A 17,206-nucleotide genomic window follows, 5' to 3' on the forward strand; every position below is an offset into this window, starting at 1 on the left:
AAAGTTCAGATTTTTTTATCCAAGATATTTTTATGGATAAAAAGTATTCTGGGTAATATTTATCTTCATGTACATGAAACAAAAATAAGTAAATATTTTCAAAGAGTATTCAAGGGAACCAAGGTTATAGCGGTAAGAATGTAATCCAGGGACCACGACCAGACATGGAAAACAAACATACACAACAAAGAACATAAAGTCACTAAAATAACACATACAAAGTAAAAAAAAGCAAATGAGCAACTCGGACTCCACTATAAACTGGGAGCATGGACCAGGTGCACCGGTAGAGTTAGCGTCCTCTGCTTTTCTAGAAACGCCCGCCGAGTTGCTCATAAAAAGTCAAGTCCGGTGTAGACGAAAGAGGAAACGAGTTCATGATGACAACCATAGATATCATAGACCAATAAAATTTAATAATGGATAATTCTCGGTGACAAATGATTAGGCTAAAACATTGTTTAATCTATTTATTTTTCCTTTTTGAATACAACTTAAAGAGTAATCAAGGGAACCAACGTTAAGGCGGTAATCAAAAGAATGTAATCTAAACATGTTTCACTTTTCACATTTTTGACAATAATGAATCAGCGAATCCAATCATAAATACTGCTACAAATGTATTTCATCAGTTATAAGCTCCAATTGACCGTCTTAGATTTTAGACAGTCATTAAATTTATTGGAGGATGGGGCGTAAGCCTATTCCCTCGAACAGATATACTGACTGTCTAAATAATCATTGATGGTCACCTGGAGCTTATATCCAATCACGAGTGGTCAACATAATGCAAATCGTACTATAAATTTTATTACGTTTCATTTTGGGTGTTGATAACACTACCAATTTATAATCATTTTCACTTTTATCGATTTTGGTGGTTCGTTTTCTAGATATACTGGTGACATTTGAAGGTTGATCATTTATATTAACATCACTACAGAACTTTGATTGAACATAAGGGACGATTTAGTATTTATTAAATTCTACACTCATTTCAGGAATAAAAATGGTTCCTTAAAGTACTAAGACAAGGGTATTTTGTCAAAAGTATAAATTCTGTTTACCACATGTAAATTTATATGCTAGATGATATTAATAGTATGAAATAATAGCCTGACTACAATTACGAAAACCTCTTACTGTTTCATAATGACTTATAGCAATACATTTACTCAGTGGAAAGAATTTAGTGGGTGTGGACAATATTTCATTGTCAAATAATATCCTCCGGAAAAAATAATATAAAATGGTATCTACAGGATAAGATTCTGTTCCCTTGATTATTCATTCATATTAATTGTTATTTCTTTTTAGGTAATCGCGTTCGATGAGTTAAGTGGTAAAATGGGGGGAAATGTGACATTGAGAATCACACTTAAAGACATCAATGACAACACACCAACGTTCAACAAGTCAATGTACGACTTCAATGGAGATTCTGTTGGGCCTGTAGGACAGGTAAATAGTAATTGTCCGACAGTTGTGGCTAAATTGAAAATGCTTCAAATATTTTCAGCTTAAAAGGAGTATATAATTCCAAAATCGCCTACTTCAATATGCACAAAATTTTCATCTTCTTATAAAAGATGTTTAATAGTATCATTTGCATTTAATTGTATTTATTCGTTTTAGGTATTGACCGATGCTAATTATATGTAGGCTCTGATTTAAAATAAACAATTTCATAGATTTTGTGTTAATTCTTATCAGCCTTGTGGTAATCAAACTCTGTCAACGCTGGATATGTATCCAACATTTCTTTTAGTTTTTCAATTTTCTTATATTTTTTCTATAGGTTAATGCAACTGACGAGGACGATCCACAAATTGGAAACGGAAAAGTTCTTTATGCTTTGTTAAGAGAAATATCTGAAGTTAGCATTGATAACAAAACAGGACAAATAAACCTTACTATGCCCATCGAAGACGAAATTGAATTCTTTGTCGAAGCATGTGACTGCCCAAATCAAATAAGCAGTAAACGTTGTAGCCAAGTACGAGTGGTTATTCGGGCTAACGCATCAGCGCAACGAGATGAGTTTGTCCATGCATCTGTTTACGAAAATTCTCCCTTTGAAACAGTAGTCATTGTTATAAAAGTAAGTGATATGTCTTCATTAGTTCTTTGAAATGTTAAACAATTCAAAAGAGCTCAAAGTATGAATATCATATTTCTTTTTCAATATACATTCCAATATTTTTTTTTCAGATTAAAGGCACTAATTACGAATCAGTTGGTGAAAATGGTCCATTTAAGTTGGACAAACAAAGGTTAGAAAAATGTACTTCGACTTTTCATTTATATATATATATATATATATATATATATATATATATATATATATATATATATATATATATATGTGTGTGTGTGTCTGTGTGTGTGTGTGTGTGTGTGTGTGTGTGTGTGTGTCTTTTTTAGTTTTTATTTCTTTACTTTAAATCGATGGTTAGTGAAAATACCAGAATATAAATGTGACAGCATTTCCTTGTTTTATGTAAAGTGAATAATATTCGATACACAAAGCAAAAAATTAATAATAATCTGCATTTGTTTTTGTTGACCTCCTGGAACTAAAAGAAGACTTCTACACCAGAACATGGCTGCCAACTAATAAAATGCTTGATATCGACCTCATTCCCTAAATTAGTGTTTTATTTCGTTTATTGATGCCTATTAACGCTATAAATTGAGATTTCGTCTCTTGATGTTCATATCATGGTGGTAGTTTGATTGGTTAAGTTTTCAAAAATGTATTTGTGATATTTTGACAGAGGAGCGGTGAAAGTGAATGAACAAATAGACCGTGAGAACAGCTCTGAATCTTACACGATGAATATTCATGTCAAGTCGACGTCAGATAGAGTAAGCATTGATTTCTTTCCATTTATTTGATCTAATGTATGTTGTAATTGTACTCGTTTTCAAGGAAGCTTAATTTCGCGATTATTGGTCTATAAATATATTCGCGGGTACTTGTTTTTGCGTAAAGTTTTTTTGTTTTTTTGTAAGTCAGTTTTAATTTATGATTCTTGTTTCTATTTTATATAAGTGGTTTTTTTTGTTTTTGTTTTTGTTCTTTGTTCTTTGTTTTTTTGTTGTTGTTTTTTTTTTTTTGGTATTGGTAATCATCTTCAAACGCTTCCAAATGTAGTTGATATCAACGGAGAAATGATTTTTGTTTTTTTTAGTTGATTGCCAACATAACACTTACAATAGAAATACTAGATGCTAACGACAACACGCCAACCTTTGAAAAGCATGAATATTTCTTTGAATTACCAGACCAACTGTCTACAGGAACAGTAATTGGTACCGTAAATGTAAGTATTTAAGTAGTATAGTCCGTTTGAGATTTTTAAATCTTCGACAATAAACTCTTGAAATTCGTTTATTAAACTTTTCTATTGCAAAATATTTTCTATAGTGTAAACGAACTCTGACAAATATTTTCAGAACTTTATCTCAACCGATCTATGAAATTACCATTAGGCTTAATGCAATTTTAATTTCAAACATTTTTATTTAATTTTGTCCGTTTGATTGTTGGAACAGCTTTTTGAATACATTGTATTGATGTAAATACAAACACAAAGCTCAGGATACATAATAAAACTAGGTCACTTCAAGTAATCTGAATATATATAGATGTCAATATATGATAAATCAAAGGCATGTTTTCTATCTTTGTTTACATTTACTTCAGCTATTCCGTCACCTGAGCACACATAATGTGGGGTAATATGAGGTGAAGTTATGCATCAGGGTAAATCGGGAACTTTTTCAACATACGATTTTTTTTGTTTTTTGTCCCAGTTGCTCATTTGCCTTTGTTACTTTGTATGTATGATTTTAGTTACTTTATGTTCTTTGTTGTGTATGTCTGTTTTCCATGTCTGGTCTTTGCCCCTGGATTGCATTCTTTTGATTACCGCTATAACCTTGGTTCCCTTGATTACTCTTTCAATAATCACGCAAACAATAAAAAAGTTAAAATACATAAAGTTCAAATCACATTAAGCCTAATAGGAATATTGTTTTTCTTTGAGTTTTGTTTTTTACTTACTACAGGCATTCGATTTGGACACTGGAAACAACAGTCTTTTACACTATTATATTCCTGATTCATTGTAAGTAATTATCTATATCCAAACCATATGCATTGCTAAAACTATAGGAATTCGACTGTATGCAATCTGCACTTTCCGGATGAAGGCGGCAAATAGGGACCTTTTTATTTCAATTTTTACTAATGTAAATATTATCAGAAGAATTACTTCCAATGCCTTGATCAACGATACAATCAATGCAGATTAAAGTAGTAAAACGTTTCTTATGCTATTAAAATGAGGTAGAATAACATAACAAAATTATGATGTTTTAGTCTCTCTGACATGCTTGTATTTCATATATTATTTTTATTTGAAACTGTTGTGATTAGTACAGTTACCTTATCAACTTTTTGCAATAAAAAGATGCAACACTAAAGGAGGTAAAATTGCATCTGATGCTAAAAATATTTTTTAAAAACACTACTTTTGAAATGAAGGAAAATCTGTATGTACTTTTACAAAAGAATGGTTTAATATGAAATATCAAATATTATTTTTGTCAACCTAAATATTATTGGGGTTTTCAATTTATCATTTATCATTACCCATGGTGAATATATATACTGGTCATTTTTAATTCATACATTGGTAAGTATTTGTACTGTTGAATAAACTACTAAAACACCTTAATAAATTATTTTTCAAAATAGATTTCTTGAAAGTTTGATTACAAAAATAGTCAATGAGTGTCCAATACTATGTTTCCTACTTTCAGAATTTCCCCAAATTTTGATATCAATAGAACAAGTGGTGAAATACGAGTTTCTGATCATGACTTCCCTGACGGAAAAGAATTCTTTCAGTTTCCTGTGTCCGTTAAGGACCATGGCATACCACCGTTAAAATCTGGTTGTTATGTATATGTAAGTGAATGAATTAGTTTTGAATTTTGCCAGAAAATATTAAAGAATAATACTTTGCGCAGTCAAAAAGGAACAGTCTATCATAGTCCATTTCAGAGTTTAAACCTTAATGAACAAAACATTAATAATCATATTTTGTCTAACTCTAAACGCAATTTTAAAAATTATATCGACCAAATTATACGACAAACGCGATGACTTTTCATTCCGTATTGTCAACTTCCTTTTCATCTGTGGCAACATCCCTCCATCACCTGCGTATGGAGTTTTTCAAATCACAACTCATAAGTTATGTCAGAGCTTGCCGTAACTATGCAAAATTTTTGTACCGCATTAGACATCATACAGTTAGGCTTCTGGAACATGATCATGTAGCTACAAGATTGAAGTCATCTATACAGAAGGTTTATGGTCTTCATCATGAATTCGAAGATCGTTACGGTGTATCCATTAGCACCATAAGAACCGATTTGTTGAACGTGTTATAATTTTCTTTCCTCTTTCGTCTACCCCGGTCTTGACTTTTTATGAGCACTTCGGTGGGTGATTCTAGGAAAGCAGAGGACGTTTACCCTACCCGTGAACCTGGTCCATGCTCCCAGTTTTTAGTGGACTCATTTACTATTGTTGCTTTATAAATTCTATTTTGGTTATTTTATGTTCTCTGTTGTGTATGTCTGTTTTCCTTGTCCAGTCTTTGTCCCTGGATAATACTCTTTCTTTCCTCTAAAATTCTGGTTCCCTTGATTACTCTTAAAAGATTCATCTTGCAATTAAAACAGTCTTTTTATCACTCCTAATGCAAACTTTTCAATTAATATGTCCATGTCTTTTGAAAAAGCGGAGTGACCAGGTAAAAGTAACAGATTTAATATAGCTAAAACAAAAACCATGTGTCTTTGGTCTACGTTAAGACTGACATGTGATGACCTGGTGGAAATAACAAAACCCTATACTGCATTATACAAATGCCAAGCAAAAAAATAAATCAAAGGCATGGTTTCTATTTTTGTTTACATTTACTTCAGCTATTCCGTCACCTGAGCACTCATAATGTGGGGTAATATGAGGTGAAGTTATGCATCAGGGTAAATCGGGAACTTTTTCAACATACGATTTTTTTTTGTCATTATGTTTTCAGAGGTCGTATGATGTTCAAAATGCATTTGCCAATAATTTAATAAGGTATTATAAAAATCTGATTTTTATGTTTTCTTTACCATAGAAATACTTAACAACATACAATGTCACTTGCTTCTATTGCATATTAACTTTAACTCCAAAAAAAAACTATTTCATTTTCATCAAAACGCTAGCACAATACGTATTTAACCCTAATATTGTTACCGACTTCATGCACTCGTAATTTTTGTACTTCATATTTGCATACGATTTGCATAAATATGTTGTAATTATACGCCACTAAATGCTGCAGATCCTCGCCGTGTTAACCGCCATAGCGTCATAGTTTTAGCTTCATACGAGATGAATATACCTCTCAAGTTTAATACGCGTGTGTTCTACGTGTGTTTCGTGCTTGTACGAGAATGGGAACTTTACATGAAATGATCGGTTAGCTATATACATTACCGAGTTTCTAATTCAGGCACTGAGTCTCAAGACTATATAGTTCATATACATTAGCACGCCCCGATATTTATGAATATTCATTGCCAGCTGCTTCATCAGGTTCATAATCTGGTTCACTGGTCATAAGCGACCCAAAGATCGCTACAATGCACCTTTTTTAAACATATCATATATACTCAAATTCACCTCAGCCTGTTTGCAGTTTTTTTTAATTATCTTTTAAGTTACTCGTAAGTTCCTTTAAAAAAATTGCCATTTAATTCATGTCGTTCTGTACTGCAACTTTCATACAATTATTTCTCGTTCTTACCTCCAAGATCGAAATATTTCCATATTTATTTTTTCTACGAGAATTATGCACTGAACGTATTATTTATCCGCCATCTTGTTTCTATGGATATTTTGAAATGTTCCATACTATCTCACAATTGAAGAGCTCAAATACCATGATTTCCCGCCATATTTCTGCTCTTTACCTCTAGTAAAAGAAAAAACCAGAAGTTCCTAATGCAAAATGCTACAACTGGTAATATGAGTCTTACCACATAAAGTAAGAAATTAGCAGGGAACCAGAAATATGGCGGGAAATCATGGTATTTCAGCTCTTAAATTGTGAGATAATAGGAAACATTTCAAAATATCCATAGAAACAAGATGGCGGATAAACAATACGTTCAGTGCAAAATTCTCGTAGGAAAAATAAATTTTGAATTTTTTCAATCTCGGGGGTAAGAACGAGAAATAATTGTATGAGAATTGTAGTACAGAACGACATAAATAAAATGGCAAGTTTTTTAAAGGAACTTTTGAGTAATAAAAAAAATTAATCTAAAAAAACTGCAAACAGGCCGAGGTGAATTCGAATATACATGTGTATACGTTTTTTTTAGCTTGTATTAGAACGGGAAGTTTACATTAAAAGATAATGATAGGTTAGCATTGAATTGATGTAATATTACCCAGTTTCCGATTCAAACACAGGCGTTGATATAAAGGTCATACATTATATATATATAGCCATTCGGGTCATAACGATTACGAAAGAGTTCGCAATAATATCAACATTTTACCGCGTCACCCGATTTTAGAGCATATCACATTTGCACCATTTCGGATGTTAAAAGTATGCAAAAATCAGTGACAGTGAATATTTGAGGATTAGCGACATTGAAGACTTCAGTCTTTCATTGATTTACGCTTTATTCATCTTGGGTCTATGTTCATTTATATAATGTATCCAAATATTTATTTAGATTTCACGAACCATTGTTCGAGGAAGGACAGTTCAGATTGGAACACCATATTCCTTTGATGAAATGCAAACCAAGAAAGGTGTGATTGAAAGGTACGCGTAACATGATGGTTACTTTCTGATAAACTGCAAAATGAATTACATTATCTTCTTTTCATAACATCTTACCACAGTCTGTTGTAATGAGATTGAAAATACACAAACTTAGAAAGCTAGATTAACTCAGAATCAAAATTTTCACTAAGCGTATGTACCATATTTCTGTTGTACAAAAAATTGGGCATGGCTTTTAATCACGAAGAAACCTTTTTACCTCATTTAAGTCTTTATTGTTTATGCTTCAGTGGGCTTAATATCATACTGAAACCGGACGTAGTTAAGATTACAAATATTACAAGAAGGAGTAGCAAGTCAACAGTAGAGACTAAGTATAATTACATAGTGTGTTAAGATAGTATAGTAGATAGATATAATTTTATTTTAAAGTGCAGCCTGATAATGATAAGTAGCATTGATTACTTAATCATTCTTTAAATTTCTAACCTTATACACACATCAACCAGTTTTAGAGGCTTATGAAGCACTATCAATTATAAATATCTCAAATATGATAATAATATAAATAGATAAATATTCATATATAATAGTACGTAAATACGAGGTTTGTAAAAGCTGTTCGTTACATAGTATCCATCTGCACCATGAAAACCGATTTATTCAACGGGTCATAATTTGCATCCTGATATGGCATCAACCATTTAAAAATGATTTGAAGGAATTTTTTTTCCTATGAGAAAAATGTTAGGAATTATAAAAACAAAAACAAAAGTTAAACACCCTCACTAAAAACAAAAAGCCAACAAACTTACAAACAAGTCAGTAACACCAGTCCCCCCCCCCCGAAATCATATTGTGAAAGCGTATAAAGTGAATCTTTCCTATTTAGTTTTATATCTCTAATGTAGATGTATGTTGTTATTTCCTAATACATGTACTCGTTTTGGAATTTTATAAGGTATGTTGCTAAACATAAAATATTGCTAAACATTCCGAGAAAAGAAAACCTTGGCAAATCTCCCTCTTTGAGAAAATTTGAGCGCGAAATCTCCCGTTTTTAATATACGACGAAAAAATCCTGCGGTCGTATAATGTTATGGCGCAGTCGTCGTCCGCATCGTCGTCGTCGTGGTCTGGGGACACTTCGTTTCCGTGCGATAACTTTAGTTGTGGTTGACGAATTGTTTGATATAATTTTACCAACAACTAAGAAGATTCCTATTTAATTTGGACATTGTTGCCTCTGTCTCTTTAAACAAAGGGGCCAAAAAGGGTAAAAATACGTATTTTATTAAAACCCATGTAGATTGGTTTCTTTTTCGATTTTAAATGTTCTATTTTTAATTTGTTCTTTATTTGATTCGGCTAAACAAATATACAGCAGATTTTATGTGTTTTGGACTGTTTTCAAGTTATAGGTCATCCGTCACAAGCATCTTGGTATCTATTTCTCCGACGATGGTTCCTGGCATGATCATGTTGATTATATCATTAAGAAGGCATACAGTAGGATTAATATCCTACGACGTGTGTGATTTGGTTCTTGATCGATTTACATTAGAAAAAAATGTATATGTCGTTTATCAGACCGATCTTAGAATACGGAGACATTGTGTGGAATAACGATTTACAAATGTTAATTAACAAGATCGAGGGAGTCCAAATAGAAGCCATGCGAATTGTTACAGGTGGTACCAAATTAGCATCGCTGGACGAGCTATATCGCGAAACCGGTTGGGAAAAACTCTCCGATAGGAGGAAAAAACATAAACTTGTGATGATGTATAGGATGGTGAATGGTGATACCCCCGAGTATTTGAGTACCCTGGTGCCAAATGCGCGGGCTACCATCCATGACCACTTTACCCGCCAATCACATAACTTAACCGAGATACGTACTAGGACGTCATTATACTCCAATTATTTTCTGCCGTCCACTGTCAAAATGTGGAACGACCTTCCAGTCACCACTCGGGATTCTAGGTCCTTAAATATATTCAAAACGCGTATTAATATTTCTAAAGATCGTAAAAAACCTATGGACTATAATATTGGTAGTAGATCCGGTCAGGTCTTGCACGCCAGATTGCGCATGTACAGCAGCTCTCTCAATGAGCATCTGTACAGGCGAAGTCTGGTGGCCAGTCCGAACTGTATCTGTGGACACCGAGAAACAAACAGCCACTTTCGACTTGAATGTAACAATTACTCTGAGATTCGACGTAATACCATACACACTTTTTCCATATCGATATTGACATTCTCCTCAAAGGGTCTGATGCTCTAACTTTAGAACAAAATAAAGATTTATTCTTAAAGGTGCAAACTTACATTTTAAAAAGTAAACGATTTGTCAATGCTTAATTGTGTATATACATATATCTGTTTTTATTGTGTTACTTCCTGTGCATTTCAACTCCTCAATACCCTTTTTGTATACTTTCCTATCTATCCCTCTTCAATTTAGATACATACTCTTTATGCAACTTTTATTTTTCCAATAGATACTTGCATCAAATATACATAATTATGCAAGAGCATGCTATTGTTGTCTTAAGAAGTTCGTTGTTTATTAGGAGACGGATTATCATAAGCTTCAGTTTGTTTCGGAATCCTTGTGTTGTATTATAATATCGTCATTTCATACATTATGTATTCTTTGAAATAAAAACTAAACTAAGTTGGGCAACGCCTAAAAACATTTTCATAACTTTTTTTTTGTCCAAGTTCGAAATTTTTTATTTCATTGGATTCTTTAGATTAGATTCCTCATTAACAATCCTGCCTGCATTTTTTCTCTTACGGTTTTCGAGTTTTTTGGAGTCAAAAGGACATCATTGCATATAAACAGACAGGGGTGCACGCAAGGGTGGGGGGGGGTGCTTCATTTTTCCTGTTTTCTTTTCAACATTCTTTCATTATTTTAGCAGAATCGCTAAAATCGTATTTTTTTATTAATTACGTCCACCGCCGTAATAATTTAGTTTAGTATCGTTACTTTTCAATGCTTTTTATTCTTTTTTTAAAATTGACGTTAAAAGAGTTTTTACGTCGAAACAGGACGTTACTTTGGAAACGTCAAAAATGCGCTTTGTGACATTTTTGTTAGACACGGTTTTATATATAGATATATATAAACGTCTCAGAATGTGACGACTCTATTCGCTACATTGCTCCATCGGATCAAATTGATACAGAGAATTTGCAAATTTTTGGTCGTTCCCTCCGCGGGACTCGAACTCGTACCGCTGTGTCATCTATGGCAACAACGCCTGCACAAAGTCCAGCGCCCTAGACCACTCGACCAGCTAGGCTATATAAAAATATAGCTTTCGCTGGCCGGGTCATTTCTCCTCGTAGGATTAATCTAGGGCTTTAACTTAGTACACGATGTATGGTAGTACGGGACAGTTAATTTAGATGTTATTATGTAGGATAGAGCATCAAATGAATGATGCATGTCACAACAAATATACATTATACAAACGTCTCAGAATGTGACGACTCTATTCACTATCTCGTACTACTGCCCCGTACTACCATACTATATTACAGCCCTAATGCTTTCCCTAAAAAAATAACGGCATCTTTCAAAAATTTGTGATTGTAATCCTAAAACAACAACCGTTTTTGATCATTTTAATATCTATATTGCCTTTGATAACTCCACATTCTAATAGGCATATTTCGGTTTTCGTAACCAGCCCCGGTCCAATCGAATGTGACACCAACAACGTACGCAACTTCATACAATGATACGATCAATTCACGTTAAGAGTTGTTTTCCTTTTGTACATCACTTTCATGATTAAGTATAATGTTTCATATGAATCCAAACAACAAACATATTTTCAAATATGTTTGAACTTCAAGATAAAACTGAAAAAATACGATGTTTTGAGATATTCATTTTTTTTTGTTTATTTGTTTTGTTTTGTTTTTTGTTTTTTTTGTTTGTTTTTTTTTATTATTATTTTTTGTTTGTTTTTTTGTTTGTTTTTTTTTGCTTTTTGTTTTTGTTTTTGTTTTTTTTTTTGCTTTCTGTTTTGTTTTTGTTTTGTTTGTTTTTGTTTTTCTTTTTTAAAAAAGTAAATTAAAAACTTTTTATATCAATTATTTATGTGAAGAGTGACACTCATAATGACAAATAATGACAAAAAAGTCAATGTAAAACTATCCAATACAGGTAGTGGTAACACATACAATAATACAGAACTCAAGTTAGAGTTATTTCCCTTTGTACATCCCATTTCATTAGTCAGAACAATATTACTATATTTAAATGAAGATATTTCATATGAATCTACACAAACATATTTTCAAAAAAATTTGAACTTCTAGAGATAACTAAAAAAGATTTTGTGAAATATCCGTTTTACTTGCTGAAAAAAAAAGAATTAAAAACTGTTTCTATGTCAATTATTTATGATATATCAGAGAAGTGACAAATTAATATCATTTCATGAAAGTCTGTCGCAAAAGAAAATAAATAAATAAAGTATTATTGTCTTTTTCTTATTGCAATATGTTATGTCGGTAGCATATGCATGTCTAGTTTTCACATTCTTGTGTTAGAAAAATCATATATACACTAAAATAAAACTATTTATACATATTCATTTCACTACACTATATCAATACAACTAATGCATTTTTAATTACACTTAGTAAAAATATTCTATGTATACATCATTTTTACATTGTTTGCATTAAGGTCATATATGCATATTGAGGCTACGAATGGAACAGTAACAGCTATTTCTGCTGTGGTCCTACAAAGGTGCGTGTACACATAAAAATATACGTTTTTTTTTTTAAATGGCGTTATTTGTCCTATATTCTACATTCACTTTGCTCGAATAAACACAATTTATTTATGTGCTAATCATCGTGCTTTCATTTTGTATACCTATACACAATTAAATGTTTGTACCCTAAGGACAAGGCAAATAGATAAGAACACACTAAGTTACATGTGTAGGTACTGAGTGGTGCAATGACCACCTCGTTTAATATTTTGCAAAACATAAAACAATCATATTACTTAGTAAAAACTGTCTATATTTAACACAAATCACCATTTCAACGAAATTAATATATCATATCTATAAAAAAAAAATACGTGGTATAAAAATGTGAAATCTATCGTCAATTTGAACTTTAAGCAGCAAATAAGTGCGTCCAAGCGTGGTCACTGCCCGGTCCACGATTGCTTCTAAATCACCGATCTCTAAATACTGCATCCATGTACTTACCAAATCTCACACTCTGTAACCGTACATACATCCATGTCTATAAATCTCTTTATACTTTTGTTTAAAAACTGTATGTTTTGTAAACACTGTTAATTGCTTAATCTTTTAAACACTTAATAAAAAATGCCTGTCGAAGTTTAAAATACTTTAATCAATTCTATTATTCAAAATGATGCAAATTAACATGCTGTCATTTAAGTCCGTCATCGTGTGGTTGCTGTCTCAAATGTTTCACTTTTACATGTATGTATTCGAAAATTTTGACTGGAAAATTAGACTACACAAATTAAATAAATAAGTAAATCAAACATTAGGCCCTGGTCGAAATGTTTTTTTCTTGCATTATACGTTTGTTATATTTCAGAAAGGTGCTTCAACATATGGGCTCAATCCAAGCACTCTTCAGACAACAAACCATCACTACTACACACAAGCCTAACGATTTTGGAGGTTCACAGATAGCCCTTATTGTATTGGCTGTAGTAATTCTGATCGGAGGAATAGTACTGATATATATGATTTATAAATCACGGTCACTGTAAGTAAATTAAAAGGATTTGTCATTTATTTATACAAAACTATACAATTGCAGCAAGAACATTTATTCGTTGTTCATTTGCACACTCAGTTCATTTAGTATGAGGTAAAGACATACAGTGTACGGACGTTTTTGTTTACATTTAATTGAATTATTAGGATATGAATATAAGGAACTGTTCTTTCATTTATTATCATCGTATACATATATATTCACCTAATAAGATATATCCATCTTTTCTAGTAAAGCAAAGGACGACAACTCAATCGTCACTGTTACTGACGAAGGAAAACAAACAGAAGAACCAACAAAACTTTCCGAAACAGACAACGTATCCATGCAATCTATAGAAATAACTGTTGACATTGGTAACGAACGGACTAACCAATCAGATCAGACTTCCGATTATGATGGGTCTCAAAACGCTATATCAGAATCAAATGCAGTAGGTTGTATCAACCCAGCGTACCAAGCAGACACTCAGGAAATGGTGCTGTCAAATGACACAATGCAGGGACAGACCACTTCTAAAGAGGTTGAACATGAATTAAATCAACTAACTGACATGTTGGATGAGGAAGAAAAAAGAGACGGTTGTTCCATGGAAGATCAAGAAGAGAGTAGTCTGGACGTTCCGAAGCTGTATCCGTCGTTGCCTATAAATGAAACAGCAGCTGGTGCTCATCACCAATACGAAAACACAAACGTATTTCCAATTCAAGACAATGAAAACAATCAGTTACCAATACTGTGTGGTGAACAGGAAATGCATGATGATCGTGATCAAGACCGAAAGTCAAGTGAATTTATTATGTCTTCTAACAATTTAAATTCTAATCAAGGCGAAATGTCTGAAAGAAACAACGAAAAACCCGGTCGTTCATACGAAAACATTGTCGATGTTCTTGACGACGAGCCCGATATAGACTACAACGATAAACAAGTACGATTTGCAGCTGTTGTTCTCGACAGCGAAGAGAACAAATTCGAACCTATAAAGGATAAGGAAGAAGAACAAACAACAGAGCCAGACGAGGACATCGATGATATTGGAGATGAAACTGTACAGAATGACAACGAAGATGAGCATGAAGAACATGGTCAACTAGAGTATCGACCAAATGACGAAACTACTTTGCAGGATGTTATTGAAACTCGCTCTGAAGAGAGTGCTTTAGAAGAAGAAGTAACAGCATTTTGATTATCTGTTTAACAGAATTAACCCTGCGACTTTTAAGCTAATGGGTGTCTGACCAATTTAATAATTTTGCATAATTGTTCAGCATTATTATTCTAGATTTGTAAGGTCATATTCATTACATCGGCTAATGGTGCTATTGGTCTTATTCATTGTATATTTATAAAATATTATACTTTTATTGAACACGACTTTTAACAGCAAAATTGAAAAACAAAACTTAAAATTCACTTTCATGCAATCTTTTAATTTGATTCTGGGTTAGATGCATGTAGTCTGCAACTATTTATCACAGGCACTTGATATTTAATCACATCTTTACATAGGTATGTCATGTAATTTGATAGGAATTTATACTGAAGTGACATACCATTCCAGTTCGACAACTTTGTTTATATTTTGACATACTGGCACTGATTGGGGATGAGGGGGAGTATCCTTTCTATATTGTTTTTATGCGTTTATTTTTTGTTTTGTTTTTGTATGTGTTTAGTCCTCTTATTTTTTTTACATGGAACCTTAACTTCGAAGGACAAATACTCTCTATGGGTCATTGACATATGTTTTCATTTAAAAGAAAATTTTGTCGTGGACGTTACCAAATAAACAGTGCGATTTATTCGTACAATTTATGATATTTTCTACAACACCACTGAATATATTTTTAAGATTTAAGTACTTCTCAGTCTAATAAGCAGGTAAAATGTGTATTAGGTGTGCCATATGAAGAAAAAAACGCAGAAATTTGATTGCATTACCCAGGTATTAATACTTCGCAATCTCCAGAAATAACCTCCAAATTGTTTGTTAAATTTGCTTTTATAATAAGATATTGATAGGTCGAATTTAGTTAAAATGCGCTATGGAAAAAAAGCCGGAAAAATTTCCTGCACTATTTTCCTATATTAACAAGTCAAAAATATCTACGTAACAGATGCGTCAGAACGAATTTAAGTAGCGTTTCCGTTGTTTTCTAGATGTATCAAATATATTTGAAGCAAAAAAGACCAAATTGAGAAAAATCATTAGCCACTGGCTGATTCTTACACAGAATGGTACTTAAAGAACAAATCAATGTACCGAAGAAATTTTTGTTTTGTATTAATATTTTCATAAATGTATGTATATTTATAGATGATTAATGTCGAACATTTTTTTTATGCACAGAACCTACTTTCCCTTTTTAAATCAGCTAATTAACGATCATAAGTTAAAAAAAAATAGATAAAGACGGACATAAATGTCCACAAGGGCTTCCATGTTGCAGTCACATAGATAACAAGTAATACATTTTTGTGTTAAGTAATATTCACTTGTCGTTTTTCAGTAACAGGAAAATGAAGTAAACAAATATTTCTTTGATAAAGTTATACCTTTGTTTGTACGGTATCTTCAACGGTTCTGACATAACAACGCTTGTATTTTGTTTTCATTTTCATCAGCAAAAGATTGGTGAGTTACTTACGTTGGCCTAATTTTATCATGTCATATATTTTCTACTGTCTTTTGTGTGTCGTATGTTACATTTCTATTTGTGTGTATATATATATATATATATATATATCTGAAAATACTTGTACACGTCTTTACATAGTTCTGTTTTATAAGGTTTTATGTTAAATTTAAATGTTGAGTATGTTTTAGATTATTTTGCACCTTAAATATACTTACTTAATCCTCTTCGTCTCTGGTGAGACAAGACATAAGGCTGCACCTTAAATATAATAATAACTTAAAAGACTTCTCTTTGCTTGGCGGAGACATTTTACCATTTTTTGGAGGCATGTGAAAGATCAAAATTCGTGTAAATTTGTGCGTTAAATATTTATTTTAGATAATATACACTGAAAATATACGTGAAAATGAAAGTGAAGGGTTCAATCTGCGTTTTTGTCACTGAGTTTCACATGCTAAAGTGTGAACTGAACGTGCAAATATGTATAAAAAAGTTAAATTTGGCCGGATACTCTTTAGAAACTTCAAAAGTAACTTTACTTTTTTAATAAAATTGGTCCTTCGTGTGCCTTCATTTTCTTGTTACAACCCTGTAATCCTTTCATAATTATCATACATCTGACTTTTTTTCATTCGTCATCATAGTTGTTACTTTGAATGTTTATTTTTCTTTAATATCCTTTAATAACTTTCAATTAAATATGAGCGTGCTGTTACTTGGCTAAAGAGTGATGAAGAAAATGTAGAGTGGCCTCTAAACTATACGTTCTTTTTTCATAACTCTAAAGAAAGATTTGAATTAACGTGTATTAATTTGAATTAAATTCATAATAAATGTTTGATTTTATACGTCTTTGCTCTCATACTCTCTCTATCTAACGTT

At 32.2% G+C, this 17,206-nt stretch overlaps 1 protein-coding gene across 2 annotated transcripts in view; it reads left to right on the forward strand.

The window, feature by feature from the left end:
• Positions 1–17,170, forward strand: part of LOC148614534 (uncharacterized) — a 41,838-nt gene extending 24,668 nt beyond the window's left edge. For both annotated transcript variants that reach the window (XM_088588682.1, XM_088588683.1), the window contains 12 exons: positions 1,318–1,461; positions 1,799–2,101; positions 2,212–2,273; positions 2,778–2,868; positions 3,195–3,326; positions 4,075–4,133; positions 4,831–4,978; positions 7,822–7,913; positions 8,165–8,248; positions 12,592–12,657; positions 13,497–13,670; positions 13,914–17,170. In XM_088588682.1, coding sequence (XP_088444808.1) covers positions 1,318–1,461; positions 1,799–2,101; positions 2,212–2,273; positions 2,778–2,868; positions 3,195–3,326; positions 4,075–4,133; positions 4,831–4,978; positions 7,822–7,913; positions 8,165–8,248; positions 12,592–12,657; positions 13,497–13,670; positions 13,914–14,871 — 2,313 coding nt within the window. In that variant the 3' untranslated portion in view covers positions 14,872–17,170. The remainder of the gene's footprint in view (positions 1–1,317; positions 1,462–1,798; positions 2,102–2,211; positions 2,274–2,777; positions 2,869–3,194; positions 3,327–4,074; positions 4,134–4,830; positions 4,979–7,821; positions 7,914–8,164; positions 8,249–12,591; positions 12,658–13,496; positions 13,671–13,913) is intronic.
• Positions 17,171–17,206: the final 36 nt, after the last annotated feature.

The sequence above is a fragment of the Perna viridis genome, chromosome 6 (genome assembly GCF_037379345.1).
Source record: "Perna viridis isolate PV_CMFRI_1.1 ecotype Kerala chromosome 6, ASM3737934v1, whole genome shotgun sequence".
Classification (NCBI taxonomy): Eukaryota; Metazoa; Mollusca; class Bivalvia; order Mytilida; family Mytilidae; genus Perna; species Perna viridis.